Source organism: Sapajus apella, unplaced genomic scaffold (assembly GCF_009761245.1).
Source record: "Sapajus apella isolate SASKATOON/1434 unplaced genomic scaffold, GSC_monkey_1.0 scaffold147, whole genome shotgun sequence".
Lineage (NCBI taxonomy): Eukaryota > Metazoa > Chordata > Mammalia > Primates > Cebidae > Sapajus > Sapajus apella.
In genome coordinates this window covers 1524636-1542135 of record NW_022437087.1, presented here as the reverse complement: position 1 = coordinate 1542135, position 17500 = coordinate 1524636, and the positions used below count along the sequence as shown (strand labels likewise).

Below are 17500 nucleotides of genomic sequence, written 5' to 3'. Positions count from 1 at the left end.
ATAAAGACAAAGGGTTAGTATCTCTAATATTCAAAATTCCCATTTAAACAAATAAGAAAGAAGGAAAAGGCCGGGCAAGGTGGCACACGCCTTTAATCTCAGCACTTTGGGAGACTGAGGTGGGTGGGTCACTTGAGGTCAAGACCAGGTTGGCAGGTGACTATAATCTCAGCTACTCAAGAGGCTGAGGTGGGAGAATTGCTTGAACCCAGGAGGCGGAGGTTGCAGTGAGCCGAGATTGTGCCACTGCACTCCAGCCTGGGCAACAGAGCAAGAGGAAAAACACAAGCTACCTACAAAGATTTGAAAAAATATTCACAACTGTAAATAAAAAGGAGATATTTTACACTCTCCATATTGTTAAAACATTTTAAAAATCAATTATACCCAATATCAGGTATTATATGGGTATGGAGTAATGGGTCATTTCATATACAACAGGAATGCAAAAGGATAGGTTTTGGAGATCAAGGCAGAAGTTCTTATTAATAGGCATATTAATGAGCCAGCTATTATATTTCTAAGGATTTATCCTTTTAGAAACACATCAGCAAATTGCAGTGAAGGGAAAAACATGTTCATTAGGCCATTTTATGTAATACTGAAAATGGAAATCAATAGGAGACTGAATGGATAAATTATGAAACATCCAAGTAAAGGAATACTCTTTAATCATAAGGAAAAAAAATAAGGAAGATCGATATTCAAAGTACATTGCTAAGGAAGAAAGCAAGCTGCGGGGCGATTTATAATAAAGACAACATTTTTGTAATTTAGAAAACTATGATCTGGCCAGGGTCACAAGTTTGCAACAAAGCAATCTTGTCCACCCTGAAATGGTATTTGTTCCCCTTAGCTAAATACATTAATTTTGGCTAAATACATTAATTTGGAGCCCCAGGAAAGTTTTAAAAGACAGTACAGAAATGATAAAGAAAAAAAAAAAAGGAGTCAAACCTGTATTACTGATACTCGTGTGCTGTGTGTGCAAGTGGGCATGTGTGTGTGCGTTTGGCCTAGTAACAAGTTTTGTGACTTTGAGCTTTCTTTGGTGTGTTCAGCTGTTTGCCAAGATCTTTGGAATATTTAAGAGAATCCAATAACCTAAATGTTTATATCTTAATTAGAGTTACAAGAAATATAAGGGCTTAGGAAAATACTGTTATAGATTTGATGTGAAGTTGGAGGGAATCCTACACATTGCCTTTACGATTACAGTTTGAAATGTCTAAGAGAATTTGCTTAATTATATAATGGGTGGTAAATATTTAAGGATTGAAACTGTTAAGCTTATGGGTTAATTAACGCAACCTCAAATGAAAATTAACTATAAGATTATCATAGCAAAAGTACTAAATTTGGAAATAAGATTCATAAGTTCAGCTTAAAGCTTAAGAAGAATGAGGATTTTAGATTTAATTAATATCTAATTTGTTACATTGTAAAACAAAACTTAGGGTGTTCCCTTTGATATATACAACCCTTTTGGACATGAAAAGTCACCAGAAAGCTAAGGGTCACCTCGGAATAATGATGATGATGATGAGAGAATTAGAGTGGGGGCATTTTCTACTTCAGATGTTTTTATAACTTTTGAAACAAAAAAGCCCAAGAAACAAATGACCAAAAACTTACAAGTCCTCATAGGCCCTGGCATGGACACACTGGGGCTGCCACCCACCAGCCCAAGCATCAGAGCTAGAAATAAACCGTTTACAAACTGAAGAGTAAACATGTTGGCTAATGTGGACAGTCAAGATGAGCATCAAAAAACAACAACAACAAAGCAAACAAAAACTCATGCAGCTTAACAAACAAAATCTCCCTCGAGAATAACCAGGGACACTAGTGTGTGTGTGTGTGTGTGTGTGTGTGTGTGTGTGTGTGTGTGTGTGTGTTTTCAAGTCAACAAAATGCTATGCAACTATCTTGCCAAACCATTAAGAAAAACAGAGAAAAGCAGAATGGTGAAAATTATTTTTGTGAAGTCAACCTGGTATGGAGGCATCCTGGTTAGTTAAGTCTGGAATTTCTGTTTAATGCTGGCACCCTGCCCATGAGGCGTCCAAAGCCTGTGCCACTGACTCCCTTAGGCCCAGCCCCTGCGTGAGAGAGCGGCTAGCACCTCTCATCTCTGATGCTTATTTATGGTATTCTTTTTAAAAAAAATACTATCAGTGGGCATATCCCCTTTCTTCTTCCTTAAGTAATTTGTGTTTTTCCTTTTTCTCCCTCTTGGTCAAACTTGGTAGAGGTTTTTCAGGTTTTCGAAAGCTCTTGGTTTTATTGTTTCTATCTTTTTGTGGTTGTTTTCTATTTTATTAATCTGTCTTTAATTTATATTGATTTCTGTCTTCTACCTAGAGTAATTTAATTTGCTGTTATTTTCCTTGCTTCTTGGATTGCATGATTTATTCATTTTCTCCCAACATTTATTTTCTTTAAATACATTTAAAATTTAGCCACATATTACAGGTTTTGACATACAGAATTGCCACTGGTGCCTAAATAATGTCATTTTACTTTCCATTTGCTCTTTAAACTAAGAATTATTTTTATATATTTTTAAATTTCCAAAGCTATACCTTCCCTTATAATTCTTGTGTTCTATAGTATCACTTTGGAAAATTTTTATTGAGTTTTTTTTCTGTAACCTAGTACATAATTCATTACTTTATTTGTTCCAAAGGAATTTGAAAAAACAATGCACATTATCCATTTGGGGGATGCAGATATTTATATTTATTTATAATCAAAGTTATTAATCATATTCAATGCAAATCCTCCATGAGCCTATTGATTATTGTCAGTTTAATCTATTTTATGAGAGAGGTATGTGAAGTCTACAGTACTTCTATTTTTAACAACTATCCATGTATTTCTCACAGCTCCTACCTTACAAATTCAGATGCTATGTTATGTAGTGCAGAATGGTTCAAAACTATTATAATTTCCTGATAGACTACATTGACTGTATCTTTTTATAATTAAAAAGCTTTTTTCATTTAGTGCTTCTCTTGCATCAAATTTTATTTTGATTTTACTATTGTTCCTCTATTTTTATATGGTTAACATTTATTATAGAATATATTTTCCTATTACTTTCTCATTTCTGTATCATGTTTTACGTGGGTCTAATACCATCTAATGCATCACTCCTGGAAGGTTTTTAAAACTTCTGGTCATGTATTATATGTTTCCATGCTTTTCGATGCTGTAATAAAACAGATAATAGACTTTATATTTTTTTCTGTAACTCACTGGGGTTTTTAGAGGGAAAAGGAGGTAAGCAAGAAGGATCTCAATCCATCAACTGACACTAAAACTCTTGAAAAATGCTTTCAAATTTAACATTTCAACTGGATCATTTTGTTAGTAACAAAGCTACACATCACATCTTTGTATGTTAGGACTTTCTTAAGTAATTTAAAGTATGTTAATGGTGTGAACATGTTTCTATGGATTTAAGATTCAGAAATTAAGTCTTTTTCAAAAGCAAAAACAAAATAAGCTTTTCCTCCTAAAGGTATTAACATTTCTAGACACTTAATAGCTCTCATCCAGAAAACAGAGAACTCCCTGGAAGATGAGCTGGCCAGAGCCAAGGTATCCTGATGAGATACTCTCCCAGGCTGTACACAGCCTGGGGCTGAACTTCCTTCCCCAGCACCTGTTGACATCTCTGCTACCTGCCTTGATGTTGCACCTGAGGGTGGATGCCTTGCTTCATTTCCTCCCTCTCTCCTCTGGGAGGGTCTAATTATTAAAACAAGGCTATGTTTAAAAGGCCCAGACAATGAGGAAAGAAACAGTATCTTGTTAATGCTGGTGGTTCTAGTTCTACATGCACATCAGCAACTCCACACAGCTGACTGGGAAACATGTTAAGAGACAGAGATGATACCATTTTTCTGTTCTAAGCCAGTCATATTTTTTCTAAGTTATTTCAAATACGTTAATGTTTGCATTATTCTCACAACATCCACGTGAGGCAAGCAGGGCTCACTTATCCCTGTATCAGTTCAAAAAGATAAATTAACTTATCCAAGTTCACACCGCTAGTTCTAATGGCAGAACCAGGAGAAAAGTTATTTATTATGCAGCTCCTGCAACACATAGGAACAGAGCCTCAGTCTTCCACATGGTGAATAAATCATTATGCATTTGAAAAATCTTGTTCCAGAAACACATTTTGATTATCCAAAACATGCACTACCAATTACTTTGGCCTTGCAATTACTGCCAAGATTGCCCATCTTTTGCACATTCTGACTTCTGGCCACTAGAGGGAACCAGTTAGCTACATCGATCTCACTCCACTTGCCCAGGCTAGATGTGGCTACAGGGGGAGGATCTGATTTGGGCTGGGATGTCAGAAAGCACTGCCTTGTGGATTGCATAATCCACATCTATATTTAAACATCCTAGATTTCCACTCGAATATTCTTTACAATAGCAGTATATCTCATATCACAATGAAAGTCAGTTTCTAATCAATTTACATATTAAAATGCTCTCTTACCCTTTCCATGTCAAGAAATTCATCGTCTAGTTTAGTTCCTTCAGCACCACTTATTTTTTCACTAAACAGCTGCAGAAATAAACATAAATAATTGCGTTGTACAATGATTTATCACCGTTTTTGACCTAAATTATTAAAAACAAAAACAGAAACAAAAAAAACTTGGATTCAACTTGTTGGATTTTTTTGAACTAAGTCCTTTAAGAAAATTGTTGGACCCCCGGGGTGACCATATCTAAAGGCACAGGAAGACATACATTTCTCATGCAGTCAATAGATGTTTATTATGCACCTACTATATGTAAAACACATGGTAAGTGCTGTAAGACAAAGACAAGAGAGATACTTGTCATCAAGAAACACAGTTCAGCCAAAGAGTCAACACACAAACATTCAACTAAAAAACAAGGAAGGAACAATAAGAATCACTGAAAACTAACAGTGCTAGATACAAATTATTGTAAATGCACTAAGTGGTAGGCATTTCAGTGATGCACAGAGTGAACTCTGAGAGTCCACAGCACTGGGAGTGGGTTCATGCAGGATCTGTTTTCCAGAAGATGTGGCATTTGAGCTGGCTTTTTAAGGACAGGGAACATTTCATCGGGCAGCACTGAAGGCAAGGCCTTCTGGGATGAGGGGCCATGAACAAAAAGAGCCAGAGGCAGGAATGGATAGGACAGGTTTTCTCAGCCTCAGCTCTACTGATATTTATAGGAGATAATTCTCTGTTGTGGGGGCTGTCCTGTGCACTGCAAGATGTTTAGCAGCAGCCCCGTCTCTACTTGCTAAAGGCTAGTACTGCATGCATGGACACACACACACACACACACACACACACACACACACACAGTTGTAACAACCAAAAATGTTGCCCAAGAGCTGAGGACAATTTGTATACGGCCAATGTGTTCAAAAGACAGCAATAAATGGTGTTTAACTGTGAAAACTAGTGCAAGGAAGAATGGAGGAAAATAAAATCTGAAAGTTAGGCAATGCCCAGAGCACACAGATTCTCAAATGCCAAGCTAAAGGGTATGAGTGAGAGATCCCTAAAGAGTCTTCATCAAACACAGTTAGAGAAACCCTTTAGAAAAGTAAGTCTGGCACCAATTCAGTTGGATTAAACAACGAGGAAGACAAACTGGAAGAAGAAAATATGTTTAGTCATTTTCTTTAGAAAAATACATTAACATCTGTTTATGCCTTTAAAATAGTAATATGAATATGCGAATCCATAGTAAGGGAGGTGCCGTCAATTAATGGTGAAAAGACTGCAGGTTGTTTCAAACAAGTGTAGTAGCTACTACTGTTACACATGCTGTATTACAATTTGATAGGAAGAATCTAAGTGGAGACAGTATTTAACTTAAATTTGAAGTGTGAGAAGGAATTTCTTGAAGAGAACAGATATAGAAGACTATGAAATGGCCGTGGTTCTCCATCCTCCCTGTCCTGAGTCTCTGCAGTTCCTCCCAGCTAGAGCTGGAGTCTATCTCCCTACCTAGTGAATCTGGGCTGGGCTTGTGACTTGTTTTGACCCCGTAGAAACAAGCCTTGCTAGGCAATAATAGATATTGTGTGCTTCCACCCACTCTCTTGAAACACCGTTGTTACCCTGTGAATAAGCCCAGACTAATTTACTGAATGGAGAGAAACAAGTGGCCCAGACACCCAGCAAGGAGACAACCAGTCCATCCCCAGAATCAGAGACACCCAGCTGCGACCAGCCCCACCTGATGAGGCACAGAAACGGGAGTCCAATAAACAGTGTTGCTTTAAACCACTGAATTTTGGGGTGGTTTGCCACATAACAGAAGTTATCTGGTACACTAGACAAGAATCCTTACTTTTCAGGCTGAGTACAAAAGTCAGACTTACCCTAATGCCTTGATACAAGGCATAACTTTCAATAGGAAAATTCAAAAATCTCATTTCCACACACCAAGCAGTGTTGTAACAGATGTATCCATCAGTTAGCTCTCCCAAACATTTTCGTTGTTGTTCAGTAGTGAAATCATTGAACATATTGATTCTCAACTTTGAAGATAATAGTCTGAGAATCTAAGGAAAGTTACACAATCTCTCCTGGGGTAGGGAGTGGGGCCTCCACATTTTGTTGCCATGGTAGATGGCAAAAGTGGCTACAGGTTTTGCAGCTCCGCCTATCAAGAAGTTAAATCTATCTTTCCACCCTGCGACTTGCTTGGGTGGATAGAAGAGTGTAAACCACACTGTATAGCTATAAAGTCCCAATCAGTACTTACCAAGAGGCTCTACAGATACTTCTGCTCCCTCTCTGGGGTCCACTGTCACCATTTCCACCTGACTAAGTCTGGGCTGTCTTGTTGGAGAATAAAAGACCACGTGGATCAGAGATCAGCCATCGCACCTGAGCAGCCTAGGACCATCAAGCCATCAGCTCACCTGGCAGCTGACCAGCAACAGGTGAGTGAGCCCAGCAGGGAACAGCCACACCAGCCCATCCAATCAGTACCCCCAGCCCAAACTGCTGACCCACAGGATCATAAACTAAATGAACATTTTTTGTCTTAAGTCGCTGTGTTTTGGGATGGTGTGTTATACAGCAAAAGCTGACTGATACAGTGGGCTGCCATTTCCTATTAACTGCTGAAACCACAGAAGCCCACATGTAGATTCACATTTTAAAATAACCATTTGAAAATCCCTTTGGCTTGGAGAGTTGGACCTGAAATCTCTTTAACTCGAGCCAGTTCTCACTTGTTCAGGTTTTACTTGTTCTATTTTCAGAAAGCAAAATGTCTAATAGAAGGAGTAATGTTTCTACTTTCAAGAACAGAAACTATTGACATGAATATATCTTGTTTGAAGAGACAACATACAGGATCATTTTCAATAGGAGTCACAGGCAAGAGTCATATCATTCCTTTCTGCTGTTCTTGAATTTCCCAGTGATGTTAGCTGTTTGATACCGTAAGTATAAATACAGATATAGCATTAGCTGTTTAAGCCACTCAATTATATTTCAGAGGTCAATGAACAAATATTGTTTGTTGAGCATCTACTATGTGCAGGGACATGACAGGTACTTTTGATAGAAAGATAAAAAAGATAGACATGATTCCTACAGGGCACCTGGCCTCATTCCAGGGTTACAGGGTTATTTAGGTGCTGGAAGCTAAATATAAATACTCAAGCTTCTACTTCTGGTGAAAATGACTATTTAAATTCAACTCTGATGCACTCCCCATGCTCTGAACACACAGCAAGGATAGATTAAATACCAAAGTATGCACTCCCTATGCTTTGAATACATAGCAAGGATAGACTAAATATCAAAAAAAAAGAAAACCAGAAAGATAAGCAATGCTCAAAAACAGAATAAACATTTTTGTGAACCTGAAAATGAATAGAAACACAATGTGATGAACAAGGTTGAAGCCTCGGGCCTGCTGGGCTTCTTGCTCGCACATAGGCTGTAAGAGCCAGCAGTCTGGTTCCTGCTGAGTGCAGAGGGATCTAAAAGCGCTCCATGAGACCACAGTCTGTGTTCAAGTTCTGCTTACAGCTGGGGGTGGGAAAGCAAATAAGGCTGGAAAAACATATTCAGATGCAAACCCCTGTCTGATGCTACCGCATGTGGCAATCTGCAGGCCCAAGGAGACTGAAGAACAAAGAATCAGTCAAATTATACTCCCTCCCCCAAGCCCCAGCTCTGTGGCTGGATCCAGATATCCCCAATATCACCAAAGAACAGAAACCACGGTTCTGTACTGGGGCCTTGGGAAGCTGAGTGGAAGAAGCCACAAACACTAGACAGATGTGAGCACAAAAGAGGTTAAAAGAGAAGTTAAAAGTGACAAAAAGACACTCCCCACAAAATTAAACTTCATCCTAGATCTAAATTCTAAGGCACATGAATAAAATATAACACCAAGAAAGACAGTCAACAAAATTACGTAACGTGAATTCACTTCTAGTGAAAATAATTTTATGAAACAATATAATAAAGACTTTCTAATGTGTTTAAGATATTTTTAAAATGATAAAGGAATAACTTCTATTAATAAAGAGTAAGCAATTATACAAAAGAACAAAAATGTTAAAGACAGATATAAAACATTAGAAACAAAAAGCATTATATAGTCATAAAAATGAAAAACCCAATAGATGGGACAAACTCCAGCCTGGGCACAATCAGGAGAGAACTGGTAAGCTAGAAAATATTAAGGAACTTACTCAAGGAACATAAAATAAACAGAGACAAATAGTTTTTTTTAAATAAAATATCAGTTAATCAATAAGAAGGATAAGTGAGAGATTCCAAGATATATCCAACAGGCACTCCAGAAAAAAGGACAGAATACAGGAGAATCAATATTTAAGAGTAAAATGGCTCTTTTCTCTCCTGTAATTGAAGGAAGATAGGAGTCTACAGTTTGGAAGTACACTCAAGTGCCATGCAAGATGAGTATTAACTCACACCTAGATACAGCAAAATCTTAAAAATAAACAATCCTAAAACTATCACAGGGGAAAAAAAAAATCCAAAGTGATAAGAAGATTGACAGCAGATTTCTCTTCTACAACAGCAGATGCCAGAGAACAACGAAGGGATGGCTTCAAAGTGCTAAGAAGAAATCAGCTGGGTATGGTGGTTTATGCCTGTAATCCCAGCATTTTGGGAGGCCAAGGTGGGTGGATCACCTTGAGGTCAGGAGTTCGAGACCAGCCTGGCCAACGTGGCGAAACCCTGTCTCTACTAAAATACAAAAATTAGTCGTGTGTGGTGGCACAATGAAAACCTAGAATTTTCTTGTCTCCTTAAACTGCTGTTTAAGAGCAATGCCAGGTGTCACGGCTCGAGCCTGTAATCCCAACAGTTTGGGAGGCTGAGGCAGGAAGATCACCTGAGGTCAGGAGTTTGAGCCCAGCCTGACCAACATGGAGAAACCCCATCAATACTAAAAAAACAAAATTAGCTAGGCATGGTGGTGCATGCCTATAATCCCAGCTACTCAGGAGGCTGAGGCAGGAGAATTGCTTGGACCTGGGAGGCGGATGTTGCAGTGAGCCAAGATTGCATCATTGCACTCCACCCTGGGCAACAAGAGTGAAACTCCGTCTAAAAAAAATAAAATCAGCCTGACATAGTGGCATGTGCCTGTAATCCCTGCCACTTGGAAGGCCAAGGTGGGAGAATCGCTTGATCCACAACACAGAGGTTGCAGTGAGCTGAGATCACACCACTGCACTCCAACCTGGGTGACAGAGTGAGACTCCATTTCAAAAAAACAAAAAGCGGGAGAGAGGAAAGAACAAAATAAAGACATATCCAGACTTCATAGACTCAAGTAAGAGTGATGCTAAAGTACCACATCAGGGAAATAAAAACTGAACAGAGAGGGAAAGTATGGACCACAGGAAACAATGGTGAGAATAGACATTGAGAAACTATGGTGGTAAATTTACCATTGAGTCAAGGCAAACAAATAAGCAAAAACCAATGTGTCTGAGTTCACACAAGGGTAAAATTAAAACCTTAATAATAAGACAAAAATGGGGAAGGGTGTTGAGTGGATACTTCAAGCATACTACTGAGGTTCATGTGTGTTGAGGAGGAGGTGAGAAACGGGCATAACTTTAGACATCATTAAAATAATGCACAGCAGGTATTATATAACTAATGGTAACTCCTAAAAACACAAAACTATGAAACGCATACAGTACTATGCACGTTGTAACATAGTATTCATACTAGCACAATGGTAGAAAACCAGTATTTTTCAACCCAAAAGAAAACAAGGGAAAATAAAAGGAGAGGGAGGAAGAAGGAATGGCAAATAGAAACCACAAAATAATATAGTAATAAGTCTAAATAGATCAGTAATGATTATATAATTGGATTAAATTCAACATACTAAATGATAATAGAGTGAGTTTTAACAATCCAGCTATATACATCTTCTAAGAGTCACAACTAAAACGCAACACACAGAAACACTGAAAAGACAAAATGTACATACTAGGAAAACGCAACTCAAAATAAAGCCTGTAATAATACTATCAGACAAAAAGTAACTTTTTTTTTTTTTTTTTTTGAGACAGGGTTTCTCTTTGTTGCCCAGGCTGGAGTGCAGTGGTGTGATCTCAGGATGAGCTGACACCACAGTTGCACACCAACACGTCTGGCTAATTTTTATATTTTTGTAGAGATGGGGTTTTTCTATGTTGCCCAGGCTGGTCTTGAGCTCCCAGGCTCAAGAGATCCTCCCACCTCCACCTCCCAAAGTGCTGGGATTTCAGCTGTGACCCACTGTGCCCGACCTAAGAAATACCTTCCTAAGGCAAAGCATTAATAGGAATAGAGACTCAATGTAATAATAAAAGGAGCAATCCACCAAAAATCTTATAATAATGATATTGTTTCCACTAACAGCATAACTTCCAAAAAATATGAAGCAAAACTGAAATAGTGAAACTGATAAACCCACAATTGTAGCAGAAGCTTTAATACAACTCCATCAGAAAACTGACATATCAAATATGATAAAAATTGAAAAAGACATTCATTATCAGAATGACCAAAACAACAACCTTGGTCAAATATTATGCACATATACATATATTCCCCAGCCAATAAATTTAAATATATATATATATATATATATTCCTTGAATGTACAGATAAAACATTATAAAAACTGACCATATATTATGTTATTGCAAAATTTTATATTAAAAGTAGTGGCAAAAACCGCAATTACTTTTTTACCAACCCAATAGTAAGTCACAAAGTCAATCAATACCATATAAAGCATGTTTATTACATTTTGGGTTTTTTAAAATATAATGCAATTAAATTAGGAACCAACAATAAAAATAAATATGTCAGCACAAAATTTTTAAATTCTGTCCTAAATAACAGATTTAAAAGCAGGAGAGGATCCAAGATGGCCGAATAGGATCTTGGTTCAGTTCTGGTGCAGTTCCCAGAAAGAACAACGCAGAGGGTGAGTACCCAGGGCATTTCCAAACAAATTTTTGCCATCCACAGACCAGGAGATTCCCGGGTCAAAAAGTGCCATGAGTTTTCAGCATGGCAGTTTCAGCTGGTGCCAGGCTGGCACATAGAATCTCACACAAATATGGGCGGCTGTTTCAACTGGCACCTGGCATGCCTGGAAGACAGAGCCACCCATTAAACTGAAAGGGAGGGAGCAGAGACAGGGAGCCAGGCAATCTAACTCAGCAGGTACCACCCCCACAAAACAAGCAATCGGAAACACTCTGGACTGAGAGTTTTGCAGCAAGCGCAGCTGGACCTGGGACGGTCCAGCTCATTGTGGGGAAGGCGACTACCACTACTGCGGCCGTCCGCTACTACCAAGGCAGTTCACACAGCAGTTGGGCAGAGCCTGTGACAGCTCATGCCTCTGCTGGCAGACTGTGACTAGACTACTCCATGCGGGGCAGGGCATCTGTGAAAAAAGGCAGCAGCATGACAGGAACTTATAAATAAAGCAGACCTTCCCAGGACAGAGCACCTGGTAAAAGAGGCGACTATGAGTTTCGCTGCAGCAGACTTAAAAGTACCGGCCCAGCAGCTCTGCACAGAACAACGGAGCTCCCAGCACAGCACCTGAGCTCCTACGAGGGACAGACTATCTCCTCAAGCAGCTCCCCGAACCCATATACCCAAAGAGACACCTCATAAAGGAGAGCTCAGGCCAACATATGGAAGGTACCCTTCTGGGATGAGGATAGTAGAGGAAAAAACCGGCGGCAACCCTTCCTGTTCTGCAGCCCCCAAAGGTGATCCCCAGGCAAGCAGGATCTAGAGTGGACCTCCAGCAGTCCTGCAGCAAAGGGGCCTGACTGTAACAAGGAAAACTAAGAAACAGAAAGAAATAACTTCATCAGCAACAAAAACGACGTCCACTCAGAGACCCTATCCAAAAGTCACCAACTACAAAGACCATAGGTAGATAAAGCCACGAAGATGGGAAGAAACCAGCACAAAAAGGATGAAAACACCAAAAACCAGAATGCCTCTCCTCCTCCAAAGGATCACAACTCCTCACCAGCTAGGGATCAAAGGTGGATGGAAAATGAATCTGATTAATTGACCGAAATAGGCTTCAAAAGTTGGGTAATAACACACTTCTCAGAGCTAAAAGAACATGTGCTAATGCAATGCAAAGAAACTAAGAACCTAGGAAAAGGGTTAGATGAGATGCTAACTAGAATAAACAGCTTAAAGAAGAATATAAACAACTTGATGGAGCTGAAAAACACAGCACAAGAACTTCATGAAGCATACACAAGTTTCAATAGCCAAATGAACCAAGCAGAAGAAAGGATATCAGAGATTGAAGATCAACTCAATGAAATAAAACAAGAAGGCAAGAATAGAGGGAAAAAAAGAGTGAAAAGAAATGAACAAAGGCTCTAAGAAATATAGGATTATGTGAAGAGACCTAATCTTCGTTTGATAGGTGTACCTGAATGTGACAGAGAGAATGAATCCAAGCTGGAAAACACTCTTCAGGATATTATACAGGAGAACTTCCCCAACCTAGCAAGGCAGGCCGCCATTCAAGTACAGGAAATACAGAGAACACTACAAAGATATTCCTCAGGAAGAACAACCCCAAGGCACATAATTGTCAGATTCACCAGGGTTGAACTGAAGGAAAAAACGCTAAGGGCAGCAAGAGAGAAAGGTTGGGTTACCCACAAAGGGAAGACTCACAGCAGATCACTCGGCAGAAACCCTACAAGCCAGAAGAGAGTGGAGGCCAATATTCAACATCCTTAAAGAAAAGGACTTTCAACCTAGAATTTCATATCCAGCCAAACTAAGCTTCATAAGCCAAGGAGAAAGAAAATCCTTTATGGACAAGCAATTGCTGAGAGATTTTGTCACCACCAGGCCTGCCTTACACGAGCTCCTGAAAGAAGCACTAAACAAGGAAAGAAACAACCAGTACCAGCCACTCCAAAAACATACCAAATGGTAAAGAACTTCAACACAATGAAGAAAACGCAAACTAACGGGCAATACATCTAGCTAGCATCAAAATGGCAGGATCAAATTCACACATAGCAATATTAACCTTAAATGTAAATGGGCTAAATGCCCCAATCAAAATACACAGTCTGGCAAACTGGATAAAAAGTCAAGACCCATCGGTGGCTGTATTCAGGAAACCAATCTCATGTGCAAGGACACACATAGGCTCAAAATAAAGGGATGGAGAAAGATTTATCAAGCAAATGGAGAGCAAAAAAAAGCAGGAGTTGCAATCCTAGTCTCTGATAAAATGGACTTTAAACCAACAAAGATCAAAAGAGACAAAGAAGGGCATTTACATACTGGTAAAAATATTAATGCATCAAGAAGAACTAACAATCCTACATATATACGCACCCAATACAGGAGCACCCAGGTATATAAAGCAAGTTCTTAACGACCTACAAAGAGACTTAGACTCCCACACAGTATCAGTGGGAAACTTTAACACTCCACTGTCAATGTTAGACAGACCAACGGGACAGAAAATTAACAAGGATATCCAGGACTTGAACTCAGATCTAAACCAGGAGGACCTAATAGACATCTACGGAAATCTCCACCCCAAGTCCACAGAATATACATTCTTCTCAGCACCGTATTGCACCTACTCTAACACTGACCACATAATTGGAAGTAAATTACTCCTCAGCAAATGCAGAAGAATGTAAATCATAACAAACAGTCTCTCAGACCACAGGGCAATCAAATTAGAACTCAGAATTAAGAAACTAACTCAGAACCACACAGCTTCATGGAAACTGAACAACTGCTCCTGAATGTAGACTGGATAAACAATGAAATGAAGGCAAAAATAAAGATGTTCTTTGAAACTAACGACAACAAAGACACAACATACCAGAATCTCTGGGACACATTTAAAACAGTATCTACAGGGAAATTTATAGCAATAAATTGCCACCAGAGAAGCGAGGAGAGATCTAAAATTGACACTCTATCATCAAAATTCAAAGAGCTAAAGGGGCAAGATCAAAAAAACTCAAAAGCTAGAGGAAGACAAGAAATAACTAAGATCAGAGCAGAACTGAAGGAGACAGAGACACGAAAAACCCTTCAAAAAAAAAAAATCAATAAATCCAGGAGACAGTTTTTTGAAGATCAACAAGATATACTGCTAGCCAGATTAATAAAAAAGAAAAGGGAGAAGAATCAAATAGATGCAATAAAAAGTGATAAAGGAGAAATCGCCACTGATTCCACAGAAATACAAACTACAATCAGATATTACTACAAACAACTCTATGCACAAAAACCAGTTAACTTGGAAGAAATGGATACATTCCTGGACACTTGCACTCTCCCAAGCCTAAACCAGGAAGAAGTTGAAACCTTGAACAGACCAATAACAAGGGCTGAAGTTGAGGCAGCAATTAATAGCCTACCAACCAAAAAAAGTCCAGGTCCAGATGGGTTCACAGCCTAATTCTACCAGACATACAAAGAGGAGCTGGTACCATCCCTTCTGAAACTATTTCAAACAATCCAAAAAGAGGGAATCCTTCCCAAATCATTTTATGAGACCAACATTATCCAAAACCCGGCAGGGACTCAACAAAAAAAAGAAAACGTCAGGCCAATATCCGTGATGAACAAAGATGCAAAAATCTTCAATAAAATACTGGCAAACCGATTGCAGCAGCACATCAAAAAGCTTATCTATCACGATCAAGTAGGCTTCATTCCAGGGATGCAAGGCTGGTTCAATATACTCAAGTCTATAAATGTAATCCATCACATAAACAGAACCAAAGACAAGAATCACATGATTATCTCAATAGATGCAGAGAAGGCCTTTGACAAAATTCAACAGCCCTTTATGCTAAAAACTCTCAATAAACTAGGTATCAAAGGAACATATCTCAAAACAATAAAAGCTACTTACGGCTAACTTACAGCCAGTATCATACTGAATGGGCAAAAACTGGAAGCATTCACTTTCACAGGCCCATTGGAAAGCAGAAACACAAACAGCACATCCACTATGAGATCAATAGTATTCCTTAATAGAGATGTAAAACTTTCCATTAAAACCCACATGGAAGGAAGCAATTATATAAATGAGAAGGTGCCAAGAAAGTTCCAGAACAAAGCCTAGAAGGATACCTAGAGTTCATCAGGGAGATAAGAAGAAAAGTGGCATTTCTATCAGAAATAGCATAACTGAGGATATAAAAATAAAAAAATAATAAAGAGTCCAAATAGATCAGTAATGATTATCTATATAATTGGATTACATTCAACAGATTAGATAATACTACAGTGGATTTTTAAAATTCAGCTATATGCAGCTTCTAAGAGATACAAGTAGCATAACAGGAAACAGCATAACAATGCAGCAAGATTCAGCTTAAATAGGAACACTTTTACACTGTTGGGGGAGTGTTAACTTTTACACTGTTGGTGGGAGTGTAAATGAAAAGGAACAGATAGGCAGACATGCAGGGCCACACCATGGGGCTGAACTTAATTCTGGGGGCAATGGAGAATTTTAGGAAAGTGAGTGATAAGAACAGATAAGAGTTTTAGAAAGATTAGTCAAGTGGTCCATGAGAGAATGAACTGGAGAGGAACCAGAAGGTGGACAGGCAGATTGGTTAGGAGATGACAAGGGACACACAGTTTGAAGAGGTGGAGGGGAAAATGCCAAATTTCATTCTAAAACCCTCTTAATTACCTTCTTCAGCTTCAAACACAGGCTACCCTCACTAACCTATTCAGCTTCATCACAAATATTGCACCTGACCTTCGCTTACTAGACAGAAGTTGCAAATCAAAAATACAAATGGGTGGCTAGTCAACATGGCTCGTGTGTTCTTCCCCCAGTGGAAAAGAAGATTAATGCTGCAAATTAGACCTATCCCAGGTTGCCTTGGTACTACAGTCAGAGATAAAATCCTTGTTCGCCATCTACTTCTTGGCAGCTTTAATATTGTCAATAATAGGAAAATGAAAACTATTTTCAAAGACTACAATCGAGCAGTGACAAATCATAAAAGAAATTTATTTGTGCCACATGAAGCTATTGCATTGTGTATTTCGTCTAGATGTGTTGGGTTTTTAATCGTAAATGTTAACACAGCCTTGGCTGCCTTCTTGTGCAAATATCTGTTTTCAAAGAAACCTTGGCATCTCCATCTTCTTCCCTTTCATGAAGCAAGAAATTAAACAGCAAGAAAGCCAGAACCTAGGAGAAAATTTAATAAAGCAAAATTTAAAACTTAGGATTTTAGAAAATGCTCCGGAATAGTATTTTCCAGTATGTCTACTACAAAACAGTAGTTCAACGGGATGTACCTAAGGGCCAGGCAAAGTAAAACAAACAAACGAACCAAAAACAGCTCTTGACTATATACATTTGGAAACACAGGGAAAACAAAATTAAGCAGATTTCTTTACTAAAACATTTTCATAGGCTTTAAAATGGTAATGGAGAGCCGAACACAGTGGCTCATGTCTGTAATCCCAGCACTTTGGAAGGCCCAACTGGGCGGATCACCTGAGGTTGGGAGTTTAAGACCAGCCTGGCCAACATGGTGAAACCCCATCTCTAGTAAAAAATTAGCCAGTCATGGTGATATGCACCTGTAATCCCAGCTACTCAAAAGGCTGAGGCACGAGAATCGCCTGAACCTGCGAGGTGGAGGTTGATGTGAGCTGAGATCATGCCACTGCACTCCAGCCTGCGTGACAGAGCAAGACTCCATCTCAAAAAAATAAATTTAAAAAAATGGTAATGGGCACTGTGGATTTCCAAAGGGGCACATATATGTAAGATGTGGTATTTCCCACAATTATTGGGCTGTGGAAGATGTCTAATAGGAAAATCTCCAAGGGCTGGTGTTCTAAGGAACACACTTTGAGAAGCCCTGTGCCAAAAATGTCACCCTTTTGAAAGGTTCC

At 38.9% G+C, this 17500-nt stretch overlaps 1 protein-coding gene across 4 annotated transcripts in view; it reads right to left on the bottom strand.

Moving 5' to 3' along the window:
- Nucleotides 1-17500, bottom strand: part of SH3GL3 (SH3 domain containing GRB2 like 3, endophilin A3) — a 143741-nt gene that overhangs the window by 47622 nt on the left and 78619 nt on the right. For all 4 annotated transcript variants that reach the window (XR_004264668.1, XM_032264797.1, XM_032264798.1 and 1 more), the window contains exon 2: nucleotides 4523-4591. Coding sequence is in view for 2 of the 4 variants with exons in the window: in XM_032264797.1 (XP_032120688.1) it covers nucleotides 4523-4591 (69 nt within the window). In the remaining 2 variants the exon portion in view is untranslated. The remainder of the gene's footprint in view (nucleotides 1-4522; nucleotides 4592-17500) is intronic.